Source organism: Moschus berezovskii, chromosome 22 (genome assembly GCF_049115385.1).
Source record: "Moschus berezovskii isolate FMDL1 chromosome 22, NW_MosBer_1.0, whole genome shotgun sequence".
NCBI classification, from domain to species: Eukaryota; Metazoa; Chordata; class Mammalia; order Artiodactyla; family Moschidae; genus Moschus; species Moschus berezovskii.
In genome coordinates, this window is record NC_142481.1 from 27004543 (window position 1) to 27027857 (window position 23315).

Genomic DNA, 23315 nt, shown 5'->3' on the forward strand with positions numbered 1-23315 from the left:
ACCTCGCTAGAGGGAAGGGATGAGAACTTGCTATTGACAGAGAAAGTATATGACTAAACAGGAACTGAAACTTGGTACCGAGTCTTCACTCAATAAACCGCAACATTGCTTTAAACATTCTCAGCATGGGAAATTAAACCAGTGACTGCTTATTGTATATTTTCACATATTATTGGTATAATTCTTTGCATTAAAAAACAATCTTTATCCACTCTTTGTTTTTTAAAAAATAAGCAGTTTAAGGTTCAGAACAGTAAAGCCAGCTAGAGCACAGGCCTTAGAGAAATGCAGCCAGGGCTTAAACCTCTATCACTCAATACTAGCTGTGTGAGCTTGACTGGTTTGTTTAACTTCTGAAGGGCTTCCTTTAGCGATCTGTAAAATGGAGGTAACAACACCTACCCCTCAGCGGTCCTGAGAGAATCAAGTGAGACAATACAGCAACATACTAGCTCAGTACCTGCTTTATGAGATCAGATAACACGATTCCTCTTATTTTGTGGTGCTATATCCACTGCTTCCTTGTGGTAGGCAAGAAAGGGTGAAAAAACAGTGTTGGAGGTTAAATCAAGTCCAAACATATAAGTCCTTTTGGTTCAATAACTACAAAGCTTCTAGGCTCTTGTGCATTTTCCCAGTCAAGTTGGTACCAATCATGAGGAGGAATGAGGTGATGTATGCAATTGTGAGATGCTTGCAGAGTTGAAAGGCTCAACTGCAAAATCTGAGATGGCTGAGGGTGAGGGGCTGACATGACAGAAAGTATAAGGTTCTAAAGTTCCAGTCATGAAAGAAATTTCCTATTCATTTGGATTGGATATAAAATGATCTTTGGTGGGTTTTCAACAGTCATTCAACAACCCAGCAAATCTATGGATCAGACATGAGTGGTGGTTATGGTGGTAATGATAATAATAACAATATCCCCACTATAATCCTCATCATTGTTGTCTTTGATATTTGAGATACTCCACACAGAACAGGCTCTTCTCAAGATGCAACAATAACGAACAGGTGGAGAAGCATAAGCACAAGACAGAAAGGACTATGGAATCCTAAGGGCCTGTTATGAGTTAAATTTTGTCTTCTACTCCCCCTATGTTTAGGTCCTAATGCCCAGTACCTCAGAATATGACCTCACGTTACTTGGAAACAGAGTTGGAGTGATACAGTTAGTTAAGATAAGGTCATGCTGGAGCAGGGTTGGCTCCTGACCCAATATGACTGGTGTCCTTACAGGAAGAAAGCCATGTAATGACAGACGTAGAGGGAGCATGCAGATCACCATAGAAGCAGAGACTGGAAGAAAGCAGTGTCAAGCCAATAAACACTAAGGATTGCCGGCAAACCACTGTAAGTTGAGGAGTAGCAAGGAAGAATTTCCCAATTGACCTCAGAGAGAACATAGTCCACTTTATTATACACTTCTGGCCTCCAGAACTGTAGGACAGTAAATATTTTACTTTATTATATTGTTTTTAAATTATTTCATTTCATTTTATATTTTTTTGATGTGGCATGTGGGATCCTAGTTCTCTCACTAGGGATCAAACCCATGCCCCCCTGCAATGGAAGCACAGAGTTCCAACCATTGAACCACCCTGGGGAGTCCCAAGGCAGTAAAGTTTTGTTGTTTTAAGCCACCCCATTTGAGGTACTTGTTATGGTAGCCCTAGGAAACTGATTCAGGGCCTAAGAGGATTTTTTCTCTAAGACTGAAATGGAGCAACAGCAAGAAGAATCTCTAAGAGTGACTCAGAGGGAACTGTCTGTGGGGGATACAACATACTTTAAAACCCCTCTGTGCCTCTGTCTCCAGGGCATCATAAACAATGTCCCAAAATGCTGAATTCCTATTAAATGCCTTTTATTAATACTATCAATAGGTAAACACCTAAGCCCGGGCCAGTAGTGGATGATAGACAGAACTCCTGCCTTGCTCAACTGGCAGTGGCTTTATGCTCCCAGGAAGGGGTGATGCTCCTTAATTTCAGTCTTAAAAGGGCTCTCCCTAGCTCTTTTTCAAAGTTTACAAAGGAGTAATTATTACCTGGACTGCAGTCATTTTTTAAATAAATGTTCTTTTCATTTGCTCGTCATATGGAACCTCTGATCTGTTAAAAGGAGTAGTGTCTGTGGAACCAGCTCTGAGGAGGAAACTGGGCTCGTTTAACTGCACCCATAGCACCAAAAAGCCCCACAACAAATGTCAAAATAACTTTGGGGGTAAAGCAAAGCCAATAAAATGAAGAAAAGATTCCATGTAGTCTGTCAGTTCACTTATAACCTGACGCATCAGAGATTGTCACATCCCCCTTGGGTTCTAGTTCTCAGTCTGGGCAGACAGGCACAAGATGAACCCAGGATGCATTCGCTAATCTTTTGGATGAAACATGTGTGACTGCTGTCATTAAAAAAAACATAACATCATACACAAATCTTTTCTTTTTCTTTGGTTTTTGCCTTCTCTCTCACAGAAAAGTAGGAGAACAACTTCCAACTGCACAAAAGTTAGTGAACCCACTATTCCTAATGTTACTGGGAACAGACTTCTAGTATCAGAGTCCAACACTGGACTCAAAAAAAGGAATTAAAAACCATTCCTGGGACTTCTCTGGTGGTCCACTGGCTAACACTCTGTGCTCCCAATGCAGGGGGCCTGGATTCAATCCCTGGTTGGGGAGCTAGGTCCCACAAGCTGCAACTAAGACCCAGCACAACCAAATAAATAAATAAATATTAAAAAAAAATTCCTAGGTGGAGGCCTGGATTTGGCTCTTAACCTGACTCAACCATCAATTAATAATTAATCTCAAACTCTTCTCCCTGAAGATGCTTCCAGATTTTGCTTATTTTTGAAGATACAAGATGGTGTTGAGGGTTGGTTGTCATCTTGAAGGAATAAATTCTAAAGCCGACTTACTTATCTCCCATTATATTCTTCTGTCACTTAAAATTAGGGATTAGAAGGAAGAAATGATATGTGCTGTAATTACTTTTTAATGTTAAAAAACAAGGGAGAAAGTTTCAATATTAAAATGCCACAATACTTAGTCAGTACAAACCTGTGTGCAAAGTTTTAAAGTATTTCACAGTTTTTTTTTTTTTTTGACCACACCATGCAGGATCTTAGTTTCCTGACCAGGGATCAAACCCATGGGCTGGAACCCATGCCCCCTGCAGTGGTAGTGCAGTGTCTTAACTACTGGACTGCCAGGGAAGTCCCTCACAGTTCTTCTAAGTCAACTTTCAGTTAACTATGCAGAGGACTGAGGTATTAGTTACCCACATAAATCTAGAACTGTGGTCAACCCCAAATCATTCGTTCTTTTTCTTAAGATACTCAACTTTTCCCCCAGTGTATATATAGTTGATTCTTGTTATTCGTAATATTAATAGTTATGTTCTATAAAATTGTGTGAACACTGAATTAATGGATCCTGAACTATTGCTCCTAAGAGATTCTGAGAGCCTCTGGTCACAGCAAATCACTCATTCAAAAATCTTTAAAAGGGCTTTCCTGATGGCTCAGTGGTAAAGAAGCCAACAGCCAATGTATGAGATGAGGGTATGATCCCTGAGGGAAGATCCCCTGGAGAAGGAAATGGCAACCCACTCCAGTATTCTTGTCTGGAAAATTCCATGGACAGTGGAGCCTGGTGGGCTTCAGTCCATGGGGTCGCAAAAGAACTGAACACGATTTAGCAATTGAGCATGCATGCACCCCTAATGCACTGCATGCCTCCCAGATACAACTGGTAGGCTGTTGCTCAGCCATTACTGTTCCAATTATTCATTACTGTCTTTGGAATGAATGAATGTTCTAATAATATGGATGTTTTAAACATTTACAATTCTTAGAATAAACAAGTCACCTTGCAAAGACTTAACTTAGGAAGAACTGGAGAATTAGGCACAATTTTCCCATGCTGTCTCCCATCTCATAATCTCCATGATAAGGAGGGGTATTCTTAACTCTGAGGCCAACAGAAAGCACAGGTCTAAACTTATCTCCTCTCCTGGGTATTCCTTGTAAATTCAATTTTCAGCAAAGGTAAGGCAGAATTAGCTTATAAAGGGGGTTCCCTTCTGACTGCAGGTTATACTTGGGAATGAGTAAATAAACAGATATGATCATAAGGCCAAAACAAGGCTAAGCAGAGAAAGTGTTTCATTAAGAAAGAGAAGGCTATATTTCCCTCCAAAGTGGCTATTTTAGCTATGTACAAATGGGAAAGAGGTAAAAGCTACCACATCGGTGGGGGTGGTAACGTCTTCCCTCTCTGATTTTAATCTATCTCCTGATTTTCTGTAACTCTACTTCTTACTGGACTCTTTGCTTTCCTTTCAAGCTGCCGGGACCACAGTTTGTAGGCCAGCACATCCACAAGAAACAGAGAATTCACTGAAACCTAGGATTATCTTTTGGCACTCTGCAGCTTGAGAGACAGTGATTAAGAGGAAACAAAACAAAACTTCACCAACAAAGTGGCATTTTCATTTCAGCTGTTCCTGGGGGCAAAACAGAGCAGTGAAGAAAATCTTACATTGAAAGCTCTGTGGTTATCTCCGCTTCTCATTAAAGTGTCCCTGATGATAATCACACCTACGATGACAAGACTTAACACACCTGGTCTCAAGGGTGCAACAGGAAGAGAAATCATACACTCATCCCATCTCATTTCCTTTTCTTTATTCACTGAGTAAGCACAATTTATAAATTTCAGTGAGTACAGACTGGAGACAGTTTGGAGAACAGGTTTTTCATTCACATGGCTTTTTGAAAGTGACACAAACCTTCCATGGCTACAAATTATTTCAGTACTGGTGAGACAAGCAGTGTTGCTTTCAGTGGCTACGTACAGATGTGAAAAAATCTGGATAGCGTTTCTATTTCTTCTTGCATTTTACTAACCAGACATTTGCTATGCTACACACATACACACACACTTTCTCTCTCTCTCTCACTGAGTAAGGGTGTGTGCACTTACAGAGTTTTAAAGATTTAGCTTAATAGTGTTGTAACTCAATTTTTAAAATAAATTTTTATTTTGACATAATTTTAGACTTACAGAAAAGCTGCAAGGACAAAACAGAAGATTCCTGTATACTCCTTACCCTCTGTTGTTAACAACTTACGTAACAATGCTATATTTGTCAAGGGTTTTGTAGATTTTGACAGTGGGTAAAAAAAAAAACCACTGACTTTTTAAATTCCATTTTGTACAGCAGATTCTCAACAAGAGCAGTGAGTACCCTAAAACCATTATCTGAAATGTGAAGTTATGATCTCTCTGTACCCCACTCCAATCAAGGTCCTAGATAAAATAACTGGGAGATAACTAATGCTTGTACAAAAATGGTGTCAGGAACTCGATTTGGCAAAATTCTAGCATGAACAAAGCCAAATGTCTAACAAAACACTTTCCTAATGGCTTCACTGACACTTGGTTAAACACTGATGTGCCAGCCGTAGACAAGCATTGTGGATGCCAAGAAGTGAATTATTAATGCAAACTCTCTTTATAAAGTCAACTGGGAATGTGTTTCCAATAAAATCAAGCAGAAAATTAATTTAGAGGTCATTCATTCTCAGCACACACGTGAATAGATATACTTTCTTCCTAGACTGGCCACACACTGGGGAGAAATCCAGCCAAACCCACTTGGAGGAGGAATAAAAGTTTAATTTATGCAACAACTAAAATCTCATGGATTGCACTCACAGCTAGAAAGGAGACATTTGAAATGAAGCCCTTTAGTGATTACATATGAACAATGAAACGAGTCAGGAAGACAAATCACTCAAGTTCACGCTATAAAAAGCAGGCTTGGTGCGGTCCATAGCTCACCCTGGAACCTGTCCCTCTGAAGGGAACGCTGGGGCCCAGGACCTCAACCTATAAACCTGTGTCCTTTTTCTGGAGGTTAGTGTGCAGTTTGCCAATGTGATACAGAGAAAATAGAGACTCTCACTGAAGATGCAAACAATAGAATTTTCCTGCTATAAAAATCCCTGATGACTGATTCATCTGTATGAATTCACCCAGGAAAAAGGTTCCAGGCCTGTCCTGGTGAAAGGAAGTCTGATGAAGAGATAAAGAACAAAGAGGGAGGAAATTTGCAAATGGTAAAAGACTGACTTACCTCAGTGGCCTTCTGGCTGAGTCCCCGAAGCAGCAGCACAATCACGTGGATGGCAGCTCTCCGCACTTGAACTTCATGGTCTGTTTTCGCCACAGCAATCAGACAAGCTGTTACCTAGGAGGGTGAGGGAAGACGAAGTCAATAAAAATCAGAGTTGCACAATTACCTAAAGCCTTTCAACTGTGTTCCCCTTTCTACACATTCATTGCAAACAATCTGGCTTAGCCAGGGATGGACTGCTTCCTCATTCTCCATGAAGAGAGAGAGATCTAGCGGTGGAGACCTTGATTTAGTCTGGCTTTTCTGGAAAGGGGCAAAATCTGGTTTGGAATTCAAGAGGGAGGTTAGGGAATGGGAAGGAAATATATGTGCATATAATAAAGGCATGGTCAGAGGTAAATATCTCCTCCAAAGTGGGAGGAACTGTTACCTGCCCCACTTTGGGGACATCAAGACGAAGAAAGAAAAACTGGTCTGAAACACAGTGGGGTATAGGGACTTGAGGCCCTTGAAGATTGAGCCAAGCAGGCTTTCGAGTTCAAGGCCTGGCATGAGGATCAATGTGCCAACTGATGAAATTTTCAGTCCAGGGATAGGGAAACACACAAATATTCAAACTGATATTCTAGTGTGTCCAGATACCCCATCCTACAAATCCAGTGTAGGGCCCATGGGAGTCACCAGGGGTCAGTTTCTGAGACTCCCTGCCTGGGCATCTTCACTTGTGGAATGGATCTTTTAGTGTTCATTTACTTTAAAGAACAGTTCTATAACAGAAAAGACTTGGGAATTATTTGCAAAACATGGTGCAAGATATATAGTAATAATTATACGTCATGAAATGAAAAATTTCTGTATCTTGTACCAGCCATCCTGCTCCCACCCTGCTCCTGGTAGGCACAACAAAAATATTCTAAAACCTCCGTAAAAAGATACCACTAGAAACAGCAGCAATGATCCTTTATGAGGTATTTGTGCAAGATCGAGAAGGAAAAAACAAACATTTTGAAGTGACACCAATGACAGCAAAAATCTGAAGGTAAGTCTAAATTATTCACTTGGTTTCTTACATACTTTGTTATGTGATTTACTGTGTGAGTGTATATCTTGGCCAACTGGAAGGATTGCTAACCATGATAAGAAAATAGCCAGATTGTGTGCTTGGGAACATGTATAAATACATATTACATTTAAAGAATGGTTTTTTAAAAAGGTTTAAAAAAAGCATGTAGGCACAAATGAGGAAATAGCTTGTGCAGAAATTTTAACTATGCAGGTTGTATTTTTCACAGCTTTCAAACAGTTGGGCATAGTTCAAAGTGTCTAATTAATCAGCGATGGCAAAGGGATTAGAAGAAGTAGCTTGTTCTTAAATATAATTGCATCTGTGATGCACTGGCATTTAATCAAGTTGTACATCTATTAGACAAGCCTGACGCTTACAAGTGAAGGGAAATCCCAGAAAAACTCAACTCTCTGGGGACTGTTTTTCAATAAGACTCAGCAAACTGGTTCTGCTTTTGACTTGGGACCCCAACCCAATGCCATCAGTGGCTTCCATGCCTCTGGCATTAACGGTAGAAGCAATTCAGTCCTCAGAGGAGTCCCTTGGGTGACCTCCAAAAAGGCAACAGTATAATAGGTACCTCCACTTGCAGGCTTAGTATTTATGAGGTAAGAGCTGAAATCAGAGAACAAGTTGGAGCTAGGTCCGAGGCCTTCCTGACACATAAAAGTTTAGCTTATTCAGTCTGATAACTGAAGTATGAAAGCCAGCCCAGGCCCATGTAATACACATACTCTCCAAAGCCTTTTGCCTGCTTACTTCAAGGTTTAGTTTTGGCCCACGTTTCTACATTTGGTGGACAAAAGCCTCCTGGCCTGGAACCCCGCCTGATCCAATGCTTCTGCCTCAAGCCTCAGTGTATAATCAGCTCTGACTGTCAGGCATTTATTCCACAGTCAGGACAGGCAACAGCATCTTGACTGTAAGGCCAGCCCCTGAATCCCTGTGCCACCTTAAAGATGTGACTGGGAGGAACCAGTTATTCCACACCTTGCTGAGATCAGCTGTAATGGCCTCCTGCTCTTGGTGACTTATGACCAGACTGTACCAAGCCCATCTGCAACCAGCCACTCAGGACAGCCAGGCAGAGGTCTGTGACCAGAAGTGTTTCTGGACCTTCCTCAACACCTTCATCACAGTACCAAATCCCATGACATTATACATGTTCGGTTGTACAAACTGCTTTTTAAAGTATCAGAATTTTAATATGGTTTTGCACATACCATCAAAAGATACAAACAGCTTCTTCCGTTCAGGTCAAGCTCCCATAACCAACTCGGAATGCTGCCCTTCGGGAGGCCAGTGGGGTAGACTCCTCGTCAAACACTACAAGCCAGGAAGACGCCTGGCCGCTCTCTTCCATCTGGTCAGTCTGAACAAGTCACTCTCATGGCTGGTCGCTCTTACCTCCAGCCCCAAGGACATACTCAACACTGCCTTCCACCCCCCTAAAAGCTTTGGAGAACAGACAGATGATGTAAGGTCTTTACTAATTTATGAATTGGGATAGTATTTCTCTTCTAAGTCTTCCCAAAGGGCAGAAACCCATTCCATGGTATCTTCATGTCACCTGCCCTAAGGGCCAATGCACCTAATTCTAATAATAAATAAACTATCTAATAAACCAAACTATGGATGGCTATTTTTTTATTGGCTAAACTATGCAAATCATCTCCACTTCTGAAAGCCATGCAGAGAGAAAAACGACGACTGCTTTGGAAATGCTAAAGGTCAGTTTAACCAATTTGACACTTGATAGGAGCCAACAGAAATATGGAAAAATATCACTCCCCAAATAGCTGGCACACACCAAGCATAATCAGAACTATATAAATAAAGATAAAACAAATGGCAAGAGGGCCAAAAATCAACTTTGGAAAATTTCAGAAGAGAGGTAGCAGGGTTCAGGTATCAAGAAAGCATGATTTCAATTTTCCAACGGCACCTTCCTCCCCTTTCCCAAAACTTCCTCTGTTAAAATCCAGTCAGTCTGCTAACTTGTTCAATACTAAATCATTTGTCTTTCTCTCAACTAAGAAACTTTAAGGTGGGACAAATTGAGAGAGTAGCACTGACATATATATATATACTATCATATATAAAACAGCTAACAGGAAGCTACTGTATAGTACAGGGATCTCAACCTAGTGCTCTGTGATGACCAAGAGGGATGGATGGGATGGAGGTGAGCGTGGGAGGGAGGCTCAAGAGGGAAGAGACATATGTGTACATACAGCTGACTCACGTTGTTGTATGGCAGAAGCCAACACAACACTGTAAAGCAATTATTCTCTAATTAAAAATAAATAAAAATAATCTTGCAATTGAAAAAAAAAAAAGAAACTTTAACGGCCAGGCAGGATGCCTCTAATTCCCACGTGTTCTGCTTGCTCACTTAACCTGATGAGAAACAGAACCGTGGTGGCTCCGTTCGCTTCCCTGAGGTTTCCCAGGACATCTACACAGGCCTCATCTCAGTGCATGAGCTGTTATCGAGGAAACTGCACTGATGGTGACAAATCTGGTCATCAAATCAAATCATTCAGTGGAATCAGAGGTGACAGCTCTGCATCAGCCTTCAAAGCCCGGGTTTGTGGAATTCTGGGCACCACCTTACAAATGGCTTGCTCCTGCACTTGTCACCTGGGGCATATCTTATTTGCTGTTCTGAGGATGGGCCTCTCACTGCAGTTCGCTTAAATCATATTTACTTTTCATGGAGAACGATAAAGATGAAAGAGACTATCAAGATTTGGTTTCAAGCAACACAGTTCTTGACAAGAACAAGGAGAAATTGGGGAAAAATAATAATGGTTTCCAGACAGGTTAAATCTTGACATCAACAAAGAGGAAAAACCTGAATTCCCAGTAGAGGCTGAGAAAGGGCTGGTCCTTTCATATCCTTTTATGTTCCTTCCCTACCTGTAAGCAGTGTCACGGCACAGACAGTATCCAAGTCTGGACTACCCAACAGGGTGGACAGCTTTGTTCAGAAGCCCAAGAGCCATAGCTATGACCCCTGGATAAGATCACGTTAGAAGCGCCTATGGAGGCTGGTTTGTTCAATTTTATATCAAAACAGGTTACACTTCCCCTTTCCCCTGCCTGCCTAATGCTTAGTCAATGTGACTTCCTCACTGCCCTGTCAGGCCTACCTGAGGGTCCCAGCTCTGTGTTCCCTCAGGACCTTGGGCTTGTGACGGGATATCACTCTATTCCACTGTCTATTTATTCCTGTGTGCCACAGTCTACTGAGATTTCCTTGGGGAGAAGAGATTGGGTCCTTTGTGTCCTTTCATATACCTGACACATGACAAACACCCATGAAGAAGAAATCCTTCAGCTTGCAGCCAAAGACACATTTCCCCAGAGTTAAAGCTCCTTCTCCACTAGTACATGCTGGGGTCAAGCATTTCTGAGACTACAAAAGACTTCAAGAGCTTTCACTGAGCTTTTACACTGAGACAGTGAAAAAACCTGTAGAAGAAGACACAATAAACTTTTAAAATAAATTAGATAGGACTTCCCTGGTGGTCCAGTGGATCAAAATCTGTCTGCCAATAAGGGGAGGCTGGCTCAATCCCTGGCTGGGAAGATCCGACATGCCGCAAAGCAACTGAAGCCTGTGCGCCACAGCCACACTCTAGAGCCTGTGGCTACAACAACAGAAGTCACTGCAATGAGAAGCCTGTGCGCTGCAATGGAGAGCAGCCCCTGCTTAACACAACTAGAGAAAGTCCATATGCAGCAATGAAGACTCAGCACAGCCACAAATACAGAAATAAAAAAAACAACAAGTTAGAAAATTTCATTCCTCTGCTCTGGTTACCCATCTCACTCACAGTAAAAGTTAAAGCACAGAAGGCCCTCTCCCCATGTAAATGCCAGGATCTGCTCCTGCCCCTGCTCCTTCATGTGTGGTTAAGTCACTCATCACTGAAGCTTTCCCTGTTCACCCTGGTTCACAGATTCACATACAACAGCAAACTCCCTCCATGCCCTTGCCCGACTAGATTCATTTCCTCAGCACTCACTCCATCTGACACAGGACACATTGTTTGCTCACTTGCTTGCTTGTCACCCAACTGTCCTCTGTAGAGTGTCAGCTTCATGAGGACAGAAACTCCGTTCTGTTCAGAGCTGGATCCCAAGCATGTGGCTTGGCTCCAGTCTCATAACTGGCACAGACTAAGTGCTCAGGAAGTATTTGTCAAATGAAAAACAAATGAATGAACAACTACAAAAAAACCCAGGCCAAATCTCCCACTTATTTGATGCGAATGGACAAGAGTAGCCTGACTACAGGAGGACTCAGTGGCTGAAATACTAAGACTGTCAGGTGTCCAGTCATGTTCAAACTTGCAGTCCACCCAAGGCAGCTGGTTTGGCACTGATGACACAGCAAGCGCGGGGTACTACCTAAGAAGAAGCATCTAAAAAGAAGAGACAGGAATTATGTGGGATGGAAACACCTGGTTTTTCAAATCAGAGGGAATACATTGTCTTCTGAAGTTTCATTGCCAAAAGCAAGTGCTGTTAAAACAAAACTGCATGACCCTTCCTGTCAGGAGCTTTTCTCATATGGCAACTCTCCTTCTTTTTCAAGGGCACAAAAGCAATCTTATAAACAAAATTAAAACATCCACTGAGAGACAATACAGAGGAGTCGTTAAGAGCACAGATTCAGGAACCGTCTGCCTGCATTCAAATCCCAGCCTGGCATGACCTTGGCAATGAATTTAATCTCTCTTATTTATTTACTTAGGCTGTGTCGGGTCTTAGCTGCAGTGCATGAGCTCTTCATTGTGGCACGCTGGCCCAGCTGCCCCACAGCACATGGGGTCTTAGATCTCTGATCAGGGATTGAAACTGCGTCCCCTGCATTGAAAGGTGGATTCTTAACCACTGGACCACCAGGGAAGTCCCTAACATACTATATATTTTAACAAATATATCATTTATTGTCTGTCTCCTCTCACTAGAACATCCCAACCAAGATGATGGAAGTCAATGTCTATTTCGAAGAATGATAAGATATCCAGAATGCTGTTTGGCATATATGCTGTTTGGCTCTCAATAGCAATTGTTGAATGAATCACTATACACTGTATCCAGGCATATACATTATCCCTAGATCCTTGTAACAATCCTGCATTATAGATATTTTAATCCCATTTTCTAGGTCAGGAAACCAAGCTCAGAATCTAAGTCATCTGACCAAGTGAACACACAGGTAAGTGGGTGGTAGGGTGGGGCCTCATTTATTTCCATCTCCAAGTATGCTTGGAAATTTGGTTTTCTTCCAACAGAGAAGAGGTGGGTGGGCCAGGTGGGTCTCCAGAAAGATGACACGTCTTCTTTTTTTTGGACACTTCTTAAATGTTGCAAAACCTGCTTTGGCACAATCTTTCTAATTAACCAAACCAAGAAACTTCTCTAACACTTTCAACAGGAAATCATATGCCATCAGCATGTTACAGTTTCCTTAAGAGAAGAAAGGAAAGACAAATGGTCTCAGTTTCTGGGTTCAGAGAAGATCATGATGTCAAGCATAGTTTGAGTTCTTTGGCTTTAGAAAATGTATGGGATATGGTCAAATCTGAACTGATTCACTTGGAGATCTGGATGAAATTTTTATTCAAGTCATGTACTGTTAGTCGTTCAGTCACGTCTGACTCTTTGCAACTCCATGGACTGTAGCCCACCAGGCTCCTGTGGGCTCCTCTGTTCATGGGATTCTCCAGGCAAGAAAGGGAATACTCCATTCCCCATGGAGTGGGTTGTCATGCCCCGCTCCAGAGGATCTTCCCGACCCAGCGATCAAACCTGGTTCTTCTGCACTGCAGGAAAATTCTTTACTGTGTGAGCTACAGGGAAGTACCTATTCAGCTCATGGCTATGTTCAACAAAACTGGGGGATGCTCCCTCAACTCTGAATATACTAAAAACCATTGAATTGTACTCTTTAAGCAGGTGAATTATGTATAGTATGTGAACTCTATCTCTGTTATTAGGAATAATAGTATTTGGGTTTGGTTCAGATCATGGTCCAGGAGTTTTTTTTAGTTCATGGTTTATGATTCAGTTTGGGCTGAGTCACATGATCAGATCAAATAAACAGAGGAAAAAATATGGGAGCCATTTCAATACTGGACTCAGAATATTTATAACAGATTGAAATCTTTAGCTGATATAACAAAACAGACCTGCAAAGTCCTTAACTGTTACAAGTTAATAGACTAAACAGTAAGAGAGTGTAAAGTGCCATCTAAAAAAGGTAAAAATCAGATGCCCAATGGTTCATGTGTATTAGCACACTGAAAGGTTTTAAGTTGGTAAAAATCATTGTTTTTAAGTTATTAAAAACTTAAATACAAAGGGTCTTCCCTGGTGATCCAGTAATTAAGAATCCGCCTGGCAATGCAGGGGACATCATTTTGATCCCTGGTCTGAGAAGACCCCACATCCTGTGGGGCAACTAAGCCCGTGAGCCACAACTACTGAAACCTGTGCACCTAGAGGCCATGCTCCACAAGAGAAGCCACTGCAACAAGAAGCCCGCACACTGCCACTAGAGAGTAGTCCCTGCTCAGCATAACTAGAGAAGAGCCCACACGCAGCAACAAAGACCCCACACAGCCGAAACATAAACAATTAGATTTAAAGCAAACAAACAAACACAGAAAGTTGGGCATAGGGCTATGCCTCTTGAGTTAGTTAAAGGAAACAACTGATGTATAACTTCCTAAAAATCCTAAGTTGGAATTTAACAACAAGAGGAGCCTTTACAATCAATTCAACAAAGCATATAAGCTGAGGAATCAGGAAATACCATAAATTCAACTGTATGTAAACATCCACAAGTGTGCTTTGCAACCTGTTAATAAGACCTAATCACCAGACACTGAAGAAAATTCCTTCTCAGGAGGTACTTCTTAAGATCTGATGTTCAATATGGTCAGTCCGAGGACACTGAGTAATGTGAAAGAAGCCAGTATTACAAATTTTCTAAGTGTCTGTTCTTGTAAAGTCATGTGCTCCGTATGAAAAATCTAGTCTCTCATAAATAAAAAGGTAATATAAACTGCATTCTATTTACGTATTTATAATTTATAAGCCATCTTCTTCCATAAAAGATTGAAGATGGTGAAGCCCATTAGTAGTAAAAAGACTCCTGGTCACATATTAATTAGTCTTCTTTTTGCCCACCATCCTCAAATAGCAGAATGTCTAATACATAGTAGGTGTTCAAGATACATGTTAATATACTGATGACTAAGTAAACACAAAGGCAAAGACAAAATTTAAGAGGCTAAAGAAAGATATTCATAGAAGACATCAGTGTGATGTACCTTTCACTAAATCTGAAACTCTAACAACAGTCTTTTAAACTCCAAACACTGGAGAAGCAAGCATTCAGTGCTGATGTCTTGTATGACTATTATTTTTTGCTGCTCATTTATCCTTTACCTACTATGTACTAGGCACTAAGTATAAAGTGGTGACCAAAACATGGAACTTAATTAGTCTCTCCTAGTAAGACCCCGGAGAAGGCAATGGCAAGCCACTCCAGTACTCTTGCCTGGAAAATCCCATGGATGGAGCAGCCTGGTAGGCTGCAGTCCGTGGGGTCGCTAAGCGTCGGACATGACTGAGCGACTTCACTTTCCCTTTTCACTTTCACACATTGGAGAAGGAAATGGCAACCCACTCCAGTGTTCTTGCCTGGAGAATCCCAGGGATGGGGGAGCCTGGTGGGCTTCCATCTATGGGGTCACACAGAGTCGGACACGACTGAAATGACTTAGCAGCAGCAGCAGTAAGACCCTGTCTCCCCAAACACAGGATATTTCCGACCAGTGGGGGCCAATTAGAATATGTATTTGCCTGAGATGTTTCTGTGAACAGAGATGACACTCAAAGATGGCCTAGATATCTAGGGCAAAGTTCTGTTTGCCCTTCCTCAAAGTTTCTTCTGTTCTGTTTCCTTGGACTCTTTACAGTATAACCCCTTTTATGGCTTAAAGTAGTTTAAGATGACTTCCTGTCACTTGCAATTAAAAAATTCTTACTAATACAACTTTCAACATACATATGAGACTTTCAAGGCTGAGGGAGGTTAAATGACTTTCTGGATCTAGAAAAAGAACACAAGTCTCCTAACTCCCAGGGCCAAGCTACATTATAGGTCCAGGTGAAAACAAGCTATAGAGAAAGGAATCAATCTACAATACCTCATGGACCACGGAGCCCAGCATGAAGTCCAGCCTTTGGCACAGCTCTCCAAGGTTGGACAGGCTGCTGGCCCTGTGAGCACTATCCGGATCTCTTGTTCCTCTGAGGAAGGTGTGGATTAAAGGTTCTCGGTACTTTGAGACCATGTCCCCTGTAGCAAAAGGGAAGAAATCACAGTCTTTTAAAACAAACTTTCAACTTCTTAAAGAAGGAATAATATATCACCATTGAACAGTGTATGGGGTTTTATGCTTTTCAAATTACTTGTATAACCATTAAAAAATCATATTGAAGAATAATGTTAGGGAAAACATGCATGATGAATTATTTTGTGAAAAAGTAATTCATATATATGAAAAAAATGTATATATCATAAGTATATAGCTTTCACAAAAGTATATAAACTTTCACAAATTCAATATAACTCTCACAGTCACACAAATAGCAAGTTTGGTCCTAGGCTAGACCCCGGTCATCAGCCTAGTACTTTTCCTACACTATCACCCTACCTACTCTAGCAAAGTGAGTGAAAGACAATCAAGGCATGTTAGATCCTTGTCAAGGAAAGCGCGATGATTTATTTATTGAGAGACCTACAATATGCTAAGCACAGTTGCTGATACTTGGGATACACCTGTGAACAAAAGAAACAAAGAGCCTTGCCCTCTTGGAGTTTCCATTGCAGTAAACTTATACAGTAGGTTCAGTTCAGTTCAGTTCAGTTCAGTCGCTCAGTCGTGTTCGACTCTCCGCGACCCCATGAATCACAGCATGCCAGGCCTCCCTGTCCATCACCAACTCCTGGAGTTCACTCAAACTCATGTCCATCGAGTCAGTGATGCCATCCAGCCATCTCATTCTCTGTCGTCCCCTTCTCCTCCCGCCCCCAATCCCTCCCAGTATCACAGTCTTTTCCAGTGAGTCAACTCGTCGCATGAGGTGGCCAAAGTATTGGAGTTTCAGGTTTAGCATCGGTCCTTCCAATGAACACCCAGGATCGATCTCCTTTAGAGTGGATTGGTTGGATCTCCTTGCAGTCCAAGGGACTCTCAAGAGTCTTCTCCAGCACCACAGTTCAAAAGCATCAATTCTTCGGCGATCAGCGTTCTTCACAGTCCAACTCTCACATCCATACATGACCACTGGAAAAACCATAGCCTTGACTAGACGGACCTTTGTTGGCAAAGTAATGTCTCTGCTTTTTAATATACTATCTAGGTTGGTCATAAAGGTAATAAATGCCATAACGGGCAGCAGGAGAAAAGCAGGGTAAAAATATCAGAAGGAATGAGGGTGGTGGCAGATTTGTTTTTATTTTATTATTACTATTTTTTGGCAGGCAGGATCTTAGTTCCCCAAGCAAGGATTGAACCTCTGCCTCCTGTGGTGGAAGCACAAAGTCATAACCACTGGACCACCAGGGAAGTCCCAGACTTCTTCGTTGAGATGGTTGAGACATTTATTCTAGAGACAGCTAGAAGGTGAGGCTGTCCCCATATGGATATGGTGGGGAGGAGCACATCAGGAAGAGGGAACAGCCAGTATAAAAATCCCGTGGAGGAGCATCAAGGAGCCCAAGATGAGACTCCCCTGGAAATCCTGGCTAAGACTGTGCACTCCTAATACAAGAGGCCTGGTCAGGAAACTAGATCCTGCATGTTTCAACCAGCCAAATAAATAATTTTTTTTTTTTTAAAAAGAGAAAGCCCAAGAGGAGGCTAGAGGGGAGATGGCAAGGGCGAGTGGGTTGTGGTACAGATCTTGCAGGGCTTTATAGACCTCTGTAAGGACTTGGACTTTTTCAGAGTAAAATGAGAGGATTTTGGAGGATTTTGAGCAAAAAAGTACAAAAAGATCACTCTGGCTGCAGTGCTAAGAACACATCATAGCGTATGTGAGTGTGTATGTCTTGTGGAAACGGTACAAATCAGGAAGCTGTTTGAGAGAGAATGGTAACTTGAGTAGAGGGGGTGAGAAAGAGTCTACATATTTTCTAAAGATTGTACCAACATGACTTTCGGATGACTCCAATGATGACTCCTAGGATTTTTGCTTTTGCGTGGTAGGATGAAGTTACTACCAACTAAGATGGGAAAGGCTCCAAGTAAATCAAGTTTGGGGCAGAAGGAAAAGTCAGAATTCAGTTTCAGTGTGTTGAGCAAGTAGTAGAAGATACACAGAGTGTTCAGAAAAGAGAAGTCTGGGTTGAAGATATGCATTTTTGAGTCGGGGGAATGTAGATGATACTTAAAACCTTGAAACTAGATATATAATCAAGGGAGTGAGTTTAGGCAGGGAAGGGAAGTAGACCAAGGACCAAATCCATATGCTTCCTTCAATCTTAAGTCTGGGATGAGTCTGGGAAGGGAAGAACCAGCAAAGGAGACTGAAAAGAAATAACTAGCCACGAAGAAGGAAAATTAGCATGGTATCCTAGAAATTAAGAGAAGAAAGTCTATCAGAGAGGAAACAATGGTCTGCATTAAATGCTGCTAATAAGTAAGGTAAAAGAAGACTAAAACCTGACGATGAGACTGAGCAACACTGAGGTCACTGTTGACCTTGACAAGAACAGTTCTGATGGACTGGTAGGGGTGAGCACACGACAGAAGTGGGTTTAAGATAGAAAAGAGAAAAAGAATTGGATCATTTAAGGAGTTTTTCTGCAAAGTAGATCAAAGAAATGGGGTGATAGCTGGTCAAGGAAGTAAAGTCAAGAAAAGTTTGGGGGGACTTCCCTGGGGGTCCAGGGGTTGAGACTCTGCGCTTCCAATGCAGGGGGTGTGAGTTCAATCCCTACTCAGGGAACTAAGATCCCACATGCCATGCAGCCAAAACAAACAAAGAAAAATTTCTGTTTCATTTTTAAAGAGAGGAGAAATAGAATGCTAAAGCGCTCTGAATTGACTTTAAAAACAAAACAGAAACAACTTCTTCCTCATGGACATGCTGAGAACTAAAGCTGTTTGGCTTGATCTTGGGTATGAGGCCCTAGTTCCAGAACCCAAGTGTAACAATTCACTTCCAGTCTATTTGTAGCCCTAAGGTTACAAGACATCTAAACAGTGACAACTGTTTCTGAAACATATGTTTAAAGTCACCAAAATGATAATTACACAGAAAAATCAACAACCTGCTCTATCAGGCCCAGCTCTGTGCTGTCCTATGCTTAGCCGCTCAGTCATGTCCGACCGTCTGTGACCTCATGGACTGTAGCCCACCAAGCTCCTCTGTCCATGGATTTCTCCAGGCAATAATACTAGACTGGGTAGCCATTCCCTTCTCCAGGGGATCTTCCCAATTCAGGGATTGAACCCAGGTCTCCTGCATTGCGGGCAGATTCTTTACCGTCTGAGCCACCAGGGAAGCCCAAAGAGTAAGGCAGATTCTTTACCATCTGAGCCATAAGGGAAGCTCCAGGCCTAGCTCAAATGCCTCATATTCTACTTCCTTTGTGAAAACCTTCTTTAATATTCTCTTAGCCTTAATTAGTCCTCCTTGGAAGCCCCACAATACTTTGGTTTAAATCACATTTGTTACTAATACCTTGATTCCTATATGTTTTCAGCCTATATCTATTTCTCACATTAGACTCTAAATTCCTTGAGGGAGAACTTTGACTGCTTCATCTCTGTTGTTATCAGTTCTTAATAATCTTTGCACATACTAGATACTCAACAAATGCCAATGTTGACTTGAATTCACTCATTTCTTCAACTAAAGATAATTATGTGCTGGTATTATGCTCATGTTCGAGGGATACAAAAATTGATAAAACATAATCTTTACCCTTTAAAAAGCCCAAAGTTTAGGGGGTGGGTATAAACAGATAAGTACCAACAATTATAGTCCTGTGTGGTTAATGCCGTCATAGAGTCAAGCAGGGGTTGCTTAGTATAATTTCACTAATTTTAGTCACTTGGAAGGGGGAAGAAGAGAAAGTTTATTTTTTGCTTTCCCTCAAAGTCAGGAACACAATGTACTTTCCTTACAATGTAAAAAAAAGATGAGGGGTAATTTCTCTAAAATGCTCCCAGTTCCTAATACAATACACTCAGCATGAGACTCACCACCCTGCCCAGTTAACATCAACATATAATGCAGAAATTGAACCAGTGATGACTTAGTCATACCCTGTTTTCAGAACAGAAAAGAGGGGACTCTGTGCCTACTTAGACCTAGTATTTGCATTTCTGAATACCAGGCCTAGTGAATGCAATCACATGTTATGCACAAGAATTTGCATAAAGGCTTCTCTGTAGAGTTGTAATAGTGAAAAATGAGAAGATATAAATTAAAATGAATTAGCGTGAAAGTGGTTAAATAACTATACACACTGTGGAATACTACATGGTCATTAAAAGGAACAAGACAGAATTGGAAAGGTATCCCTGGGACTGTCCTGGTGATCCAGTGGTTAAGACTCCGTGCTTCCACTGCAGGGGGCTTGAGTTTCATTCCACAGGCCCCTTGGCCAAAAAAAGAAAGAGAAAAACTACTAAAGAAATATTTTAAGACGATATTCAGTGAAAGAAACTAATAGAACCAGTATCATTCCATGTATGTACATAAAAATGCACACACATAATTTCTCTCAATATTAACAAACCACATATACAGATTTAAATATGTATATTAAGTATACAAATGCATAGAAAGAAGAGAAAAAGGATATACTGAAATAGAAAGGTTAGATAACTTGTCCAAAACAACCAAGATCAAATGTAGGTAGTCTTACACTTAACTCCTATGATACAATGCATTTAAGATATTTCCAACTAAAAGAAAAACATTTCTCTACTTTTGGTATAACACTGTCCTTTTCTGGAGTCAGAAAGGAGCTTGCTTGTTCTGCAGTGAGATGTGCATCTAGAGTTAAGAGCTCTACATTCTAATTTTACTTAATTTTTATTTTTTCTCAGTACCACTCAGCATGCAGGATCTTAGTTCACCCAACCAGGGATCGAATAGGTACCTCCTTGCAGTAGAAACGTGGAGTCTTAACCACTGGACTGCTGGGGGAGTCCCTCTGTGTTCTAATTTCTTCCCTGAAGCCAACTAGCAGTGTGACTTAGGGCAAATCTCTTCACCTCCTCAGACCAACTGGAGATGAGTCAATTAGACGAGACAGTCTCTCTGGCCCCTTCAGTTGGAAGTCTATGAGGTGATGAGTCACCTTTGGCTTAGACATCAGGGGAATGAGATTCAGGAGAGCAGGAAGGGAAGAAAAAGCGTCTATTCATGAGCCCTGGAGTGGGAGGCTGCTGTGGTTAAAGGAATGAAGGTCTCTGTTGGGAAGGAAGTCACTGAGAAATGATAGAAGTCTGGAATCCATAAGGAGGGGAAATTGCAGGTTGAAAAGGTAAGAGCAGATGACAAACTAGTTATTATTTATTAACGTAGGGATTTAAAGTTAAAAATAAGAGGTAAACTGTACAGCAACTACATACCTCAATTAAAAAATAATAAGTGGAAAACTAACACAGCATTGTAAATTAGTTATATTTCAATTTAAAAATGGATTAAAAAATAAGTGGTAAAGAAAAGGTACTATGTGTCAGGTACAGAGTCCCTCCTCTCATGGTATTCAAAGCATACTGAGGAAAAGGAAAAATACTGACCAAGCAACGACACTGGAGTGAGATGTCCCCAAAATGGTGTCAGAGAAAGATACTTTTATGAGTAATGTTTTGATTTGGTTCCAATTTCCATTAACAACAGCTCCAGTATTCTTATTCATCCAGACTCAAAAGCCCGGTGTTCTTTTTTGACTTCTCCCTGTCAACCCTTCAGTCAGTCAGGCAGTTCATTTATTATTCTTCAACCCTCATTTACTTCCCTATGGGATTTGAGGCAACTTTCAATAAATAATACTGAAACTGAAATGAATATTTTTTAAAAGCTCTATAGTGAGGAAGTACCGATATTCCATGCTAAGAATGGTTATTGCAAATGAACCCCAAATTTAGTTTAGCAATTCTAATAGCTAAGGCAAAAAAGGAAACAAAACATAGTTTCCATTAGTCAATAAAAGAAGGTACATCCATTTCGTTCTTTAGGAAGAATACCAAAAGGTATCTCATTCATTCAGCAAATCTTAATTGAGTCCCTAAAACGCTCCAAGTATGATCTCAATACTGGAGATAATACATAGCATGAACAAGAAAGCAAAGTTCCCATCTTTACGAAGCCTACTTCTACTGGAGGAGAAAGACAAATAGTAAATAAACTTTCCAGCAGCATAAGAGCTATGAAGAAAAATAAGGAAGGGGAAGCAGTTAAGAGTCAGGGGTGAGGGCTCAGGGAAAAGGTATCAGAGGAGAAGAGCTGAAGGAAAAAGTCATGTGAAGACCTAGGGGAAACTAAAGAACAGAACGGACACAGAAGTTTTATATTCAATGTAGAAATCATATGGTTGCTTCTTACACTTTCTCACCATAAAAGTTAAGGGCATACCATTACATTAACAAAATCAAAATTTAACATTCCATTTACATAAATTCCTGCCTTGCCTGAGCTTCATCACAACTTTCCAAATGAGCATCCATTTAACTTCATGTTCCACCAACACCACTCTCAAGCGTACCTAAGAACCAAGAGGAGCTAGTGGAGACTCGGAATCTTGAGAGCCCCACACTGAATCCAGTCAGCTGGCTCTGGGCCCACCTGCTATCTTGTTTTCCGGGTATTGGACTGGACGAGCTGGAACACTCCCTGCACCCACTCTGCATTTCTCAAAGTGCCGCGCCGTCATGTTTTCCGCAACCTGACCTCCCTTAGACCTCATATACACAGCCAGGACGTGTCACACCTTGCTCAAACCTGGTCTTCTTTGGGGATTTACAGCTCTGTCCCCACCTCTGACGGTCTTCGCTCTCCCTTGCTCCTATCGTGCTGTGTGGTTGGTTTCTTAAGATTGTACTGGATCCCAGTCGCCAGTTAGCCCTGACCAGGTTTCTATGCAGAACAAAATTAATGCATGTGAACAGAGAACACAGCTTCCAGGGCTACATGTGACACCAGCACAGAATTCAAAGATCCTACAAAAAGGGTTCTTAATTTTAGCTTAAGGGATCCCTATGTGTCAAATTTTCTTGTGTACATCTCACTGGCATTCTCCCATTCCTCCTTGTAAAACCGCTCAAATATGCATCTTCTCCCTGTCCAGCCACCACTTATCTGATTCAGGCTAAGGTCTTTATTGCTCTAAATGAATCATGGTGGACATATCCTCTTGTCTTAATTGCTCTGGGCATGTGATCCAGTGTGAACAAAGAGATGTGAAGGAAAATCTGATGGAAGACCCTAAGAAAATACTTTGCTTATGTGTAGCCTGGTGGGCTACAGTCCATGGGGTTGCAAAAAGTTGGACATGACTTAGCGACTAAACAACAACAAATGATTTTAAGAACATAACACCTCAGAGTTGCTGCAGCCAATGGAAACTATGAGGGACTAGGAGATGAGGTTGGCAGAGTAGAAAGATGAAGAGATTTCGGGTCTTGAATGATGTAATGGAGGCAAAGAATAAACCAATTCAGGGCTGTCATGTGTAATGATTTATTCCTTACTGTTTAAGCCAGTTGAGAATTTGTTACCTGCAGCCAAAAGTATTCTAACTGACTTGACATACGAAAATTTAACGGTGTAGAGGTCTTCTATATCAGTTCTATGTCTATCAGCACAAAGTCAAAAAAGTTACATTTGCCAAAATAAAGAAACTTAAGACAGTGTATGTTTTTAAAAGGATTCAGAAGTCAATTTTATAACAAATAAGAGAAAAAAATAAGCCCAATAATTTTCTTTCTTCTAATTACAATTTTAATTGGGACAATAGCCTAGTATACAGCATGACTCAAAATATCAA

The 23315-nt window shown here is 41.2% G+C and overlaps 1 protein-coding gene across 4 annotated transcripts in view; it reads right to left on the minus strand.

Moving 5' to 3' along the window:
- The window catches only part of TANGO6 (transport and golgi organization 6 homolog), a 180659-nt gene that overhangs the window by 26329 nt on the left and 131015 nt on the right, over positions 1-23315 (minus strand). For all 4 annotated transcript variants that reach the window (XR_016035983.1, XM_088830977.1, XM_088830976.1 and 1 more), the window contains 2 exons: positions 15448-15599; positions 6148-6261 (listed from right to left, as the gene is read on the minus strand). Coding sequence is in view for 3 of the 4 variants with exons in the window: in XM_088830977.1 (XP_088687103.1) it covers positions 6148-6261; positions 15448-15599 (266 nt within the window). In the remaining variant the exon portion in view is untranslated. The remainder of the gene's footprint in view (positions 1-6147; positions 6262-15447; positions 15600-23315) is intronic.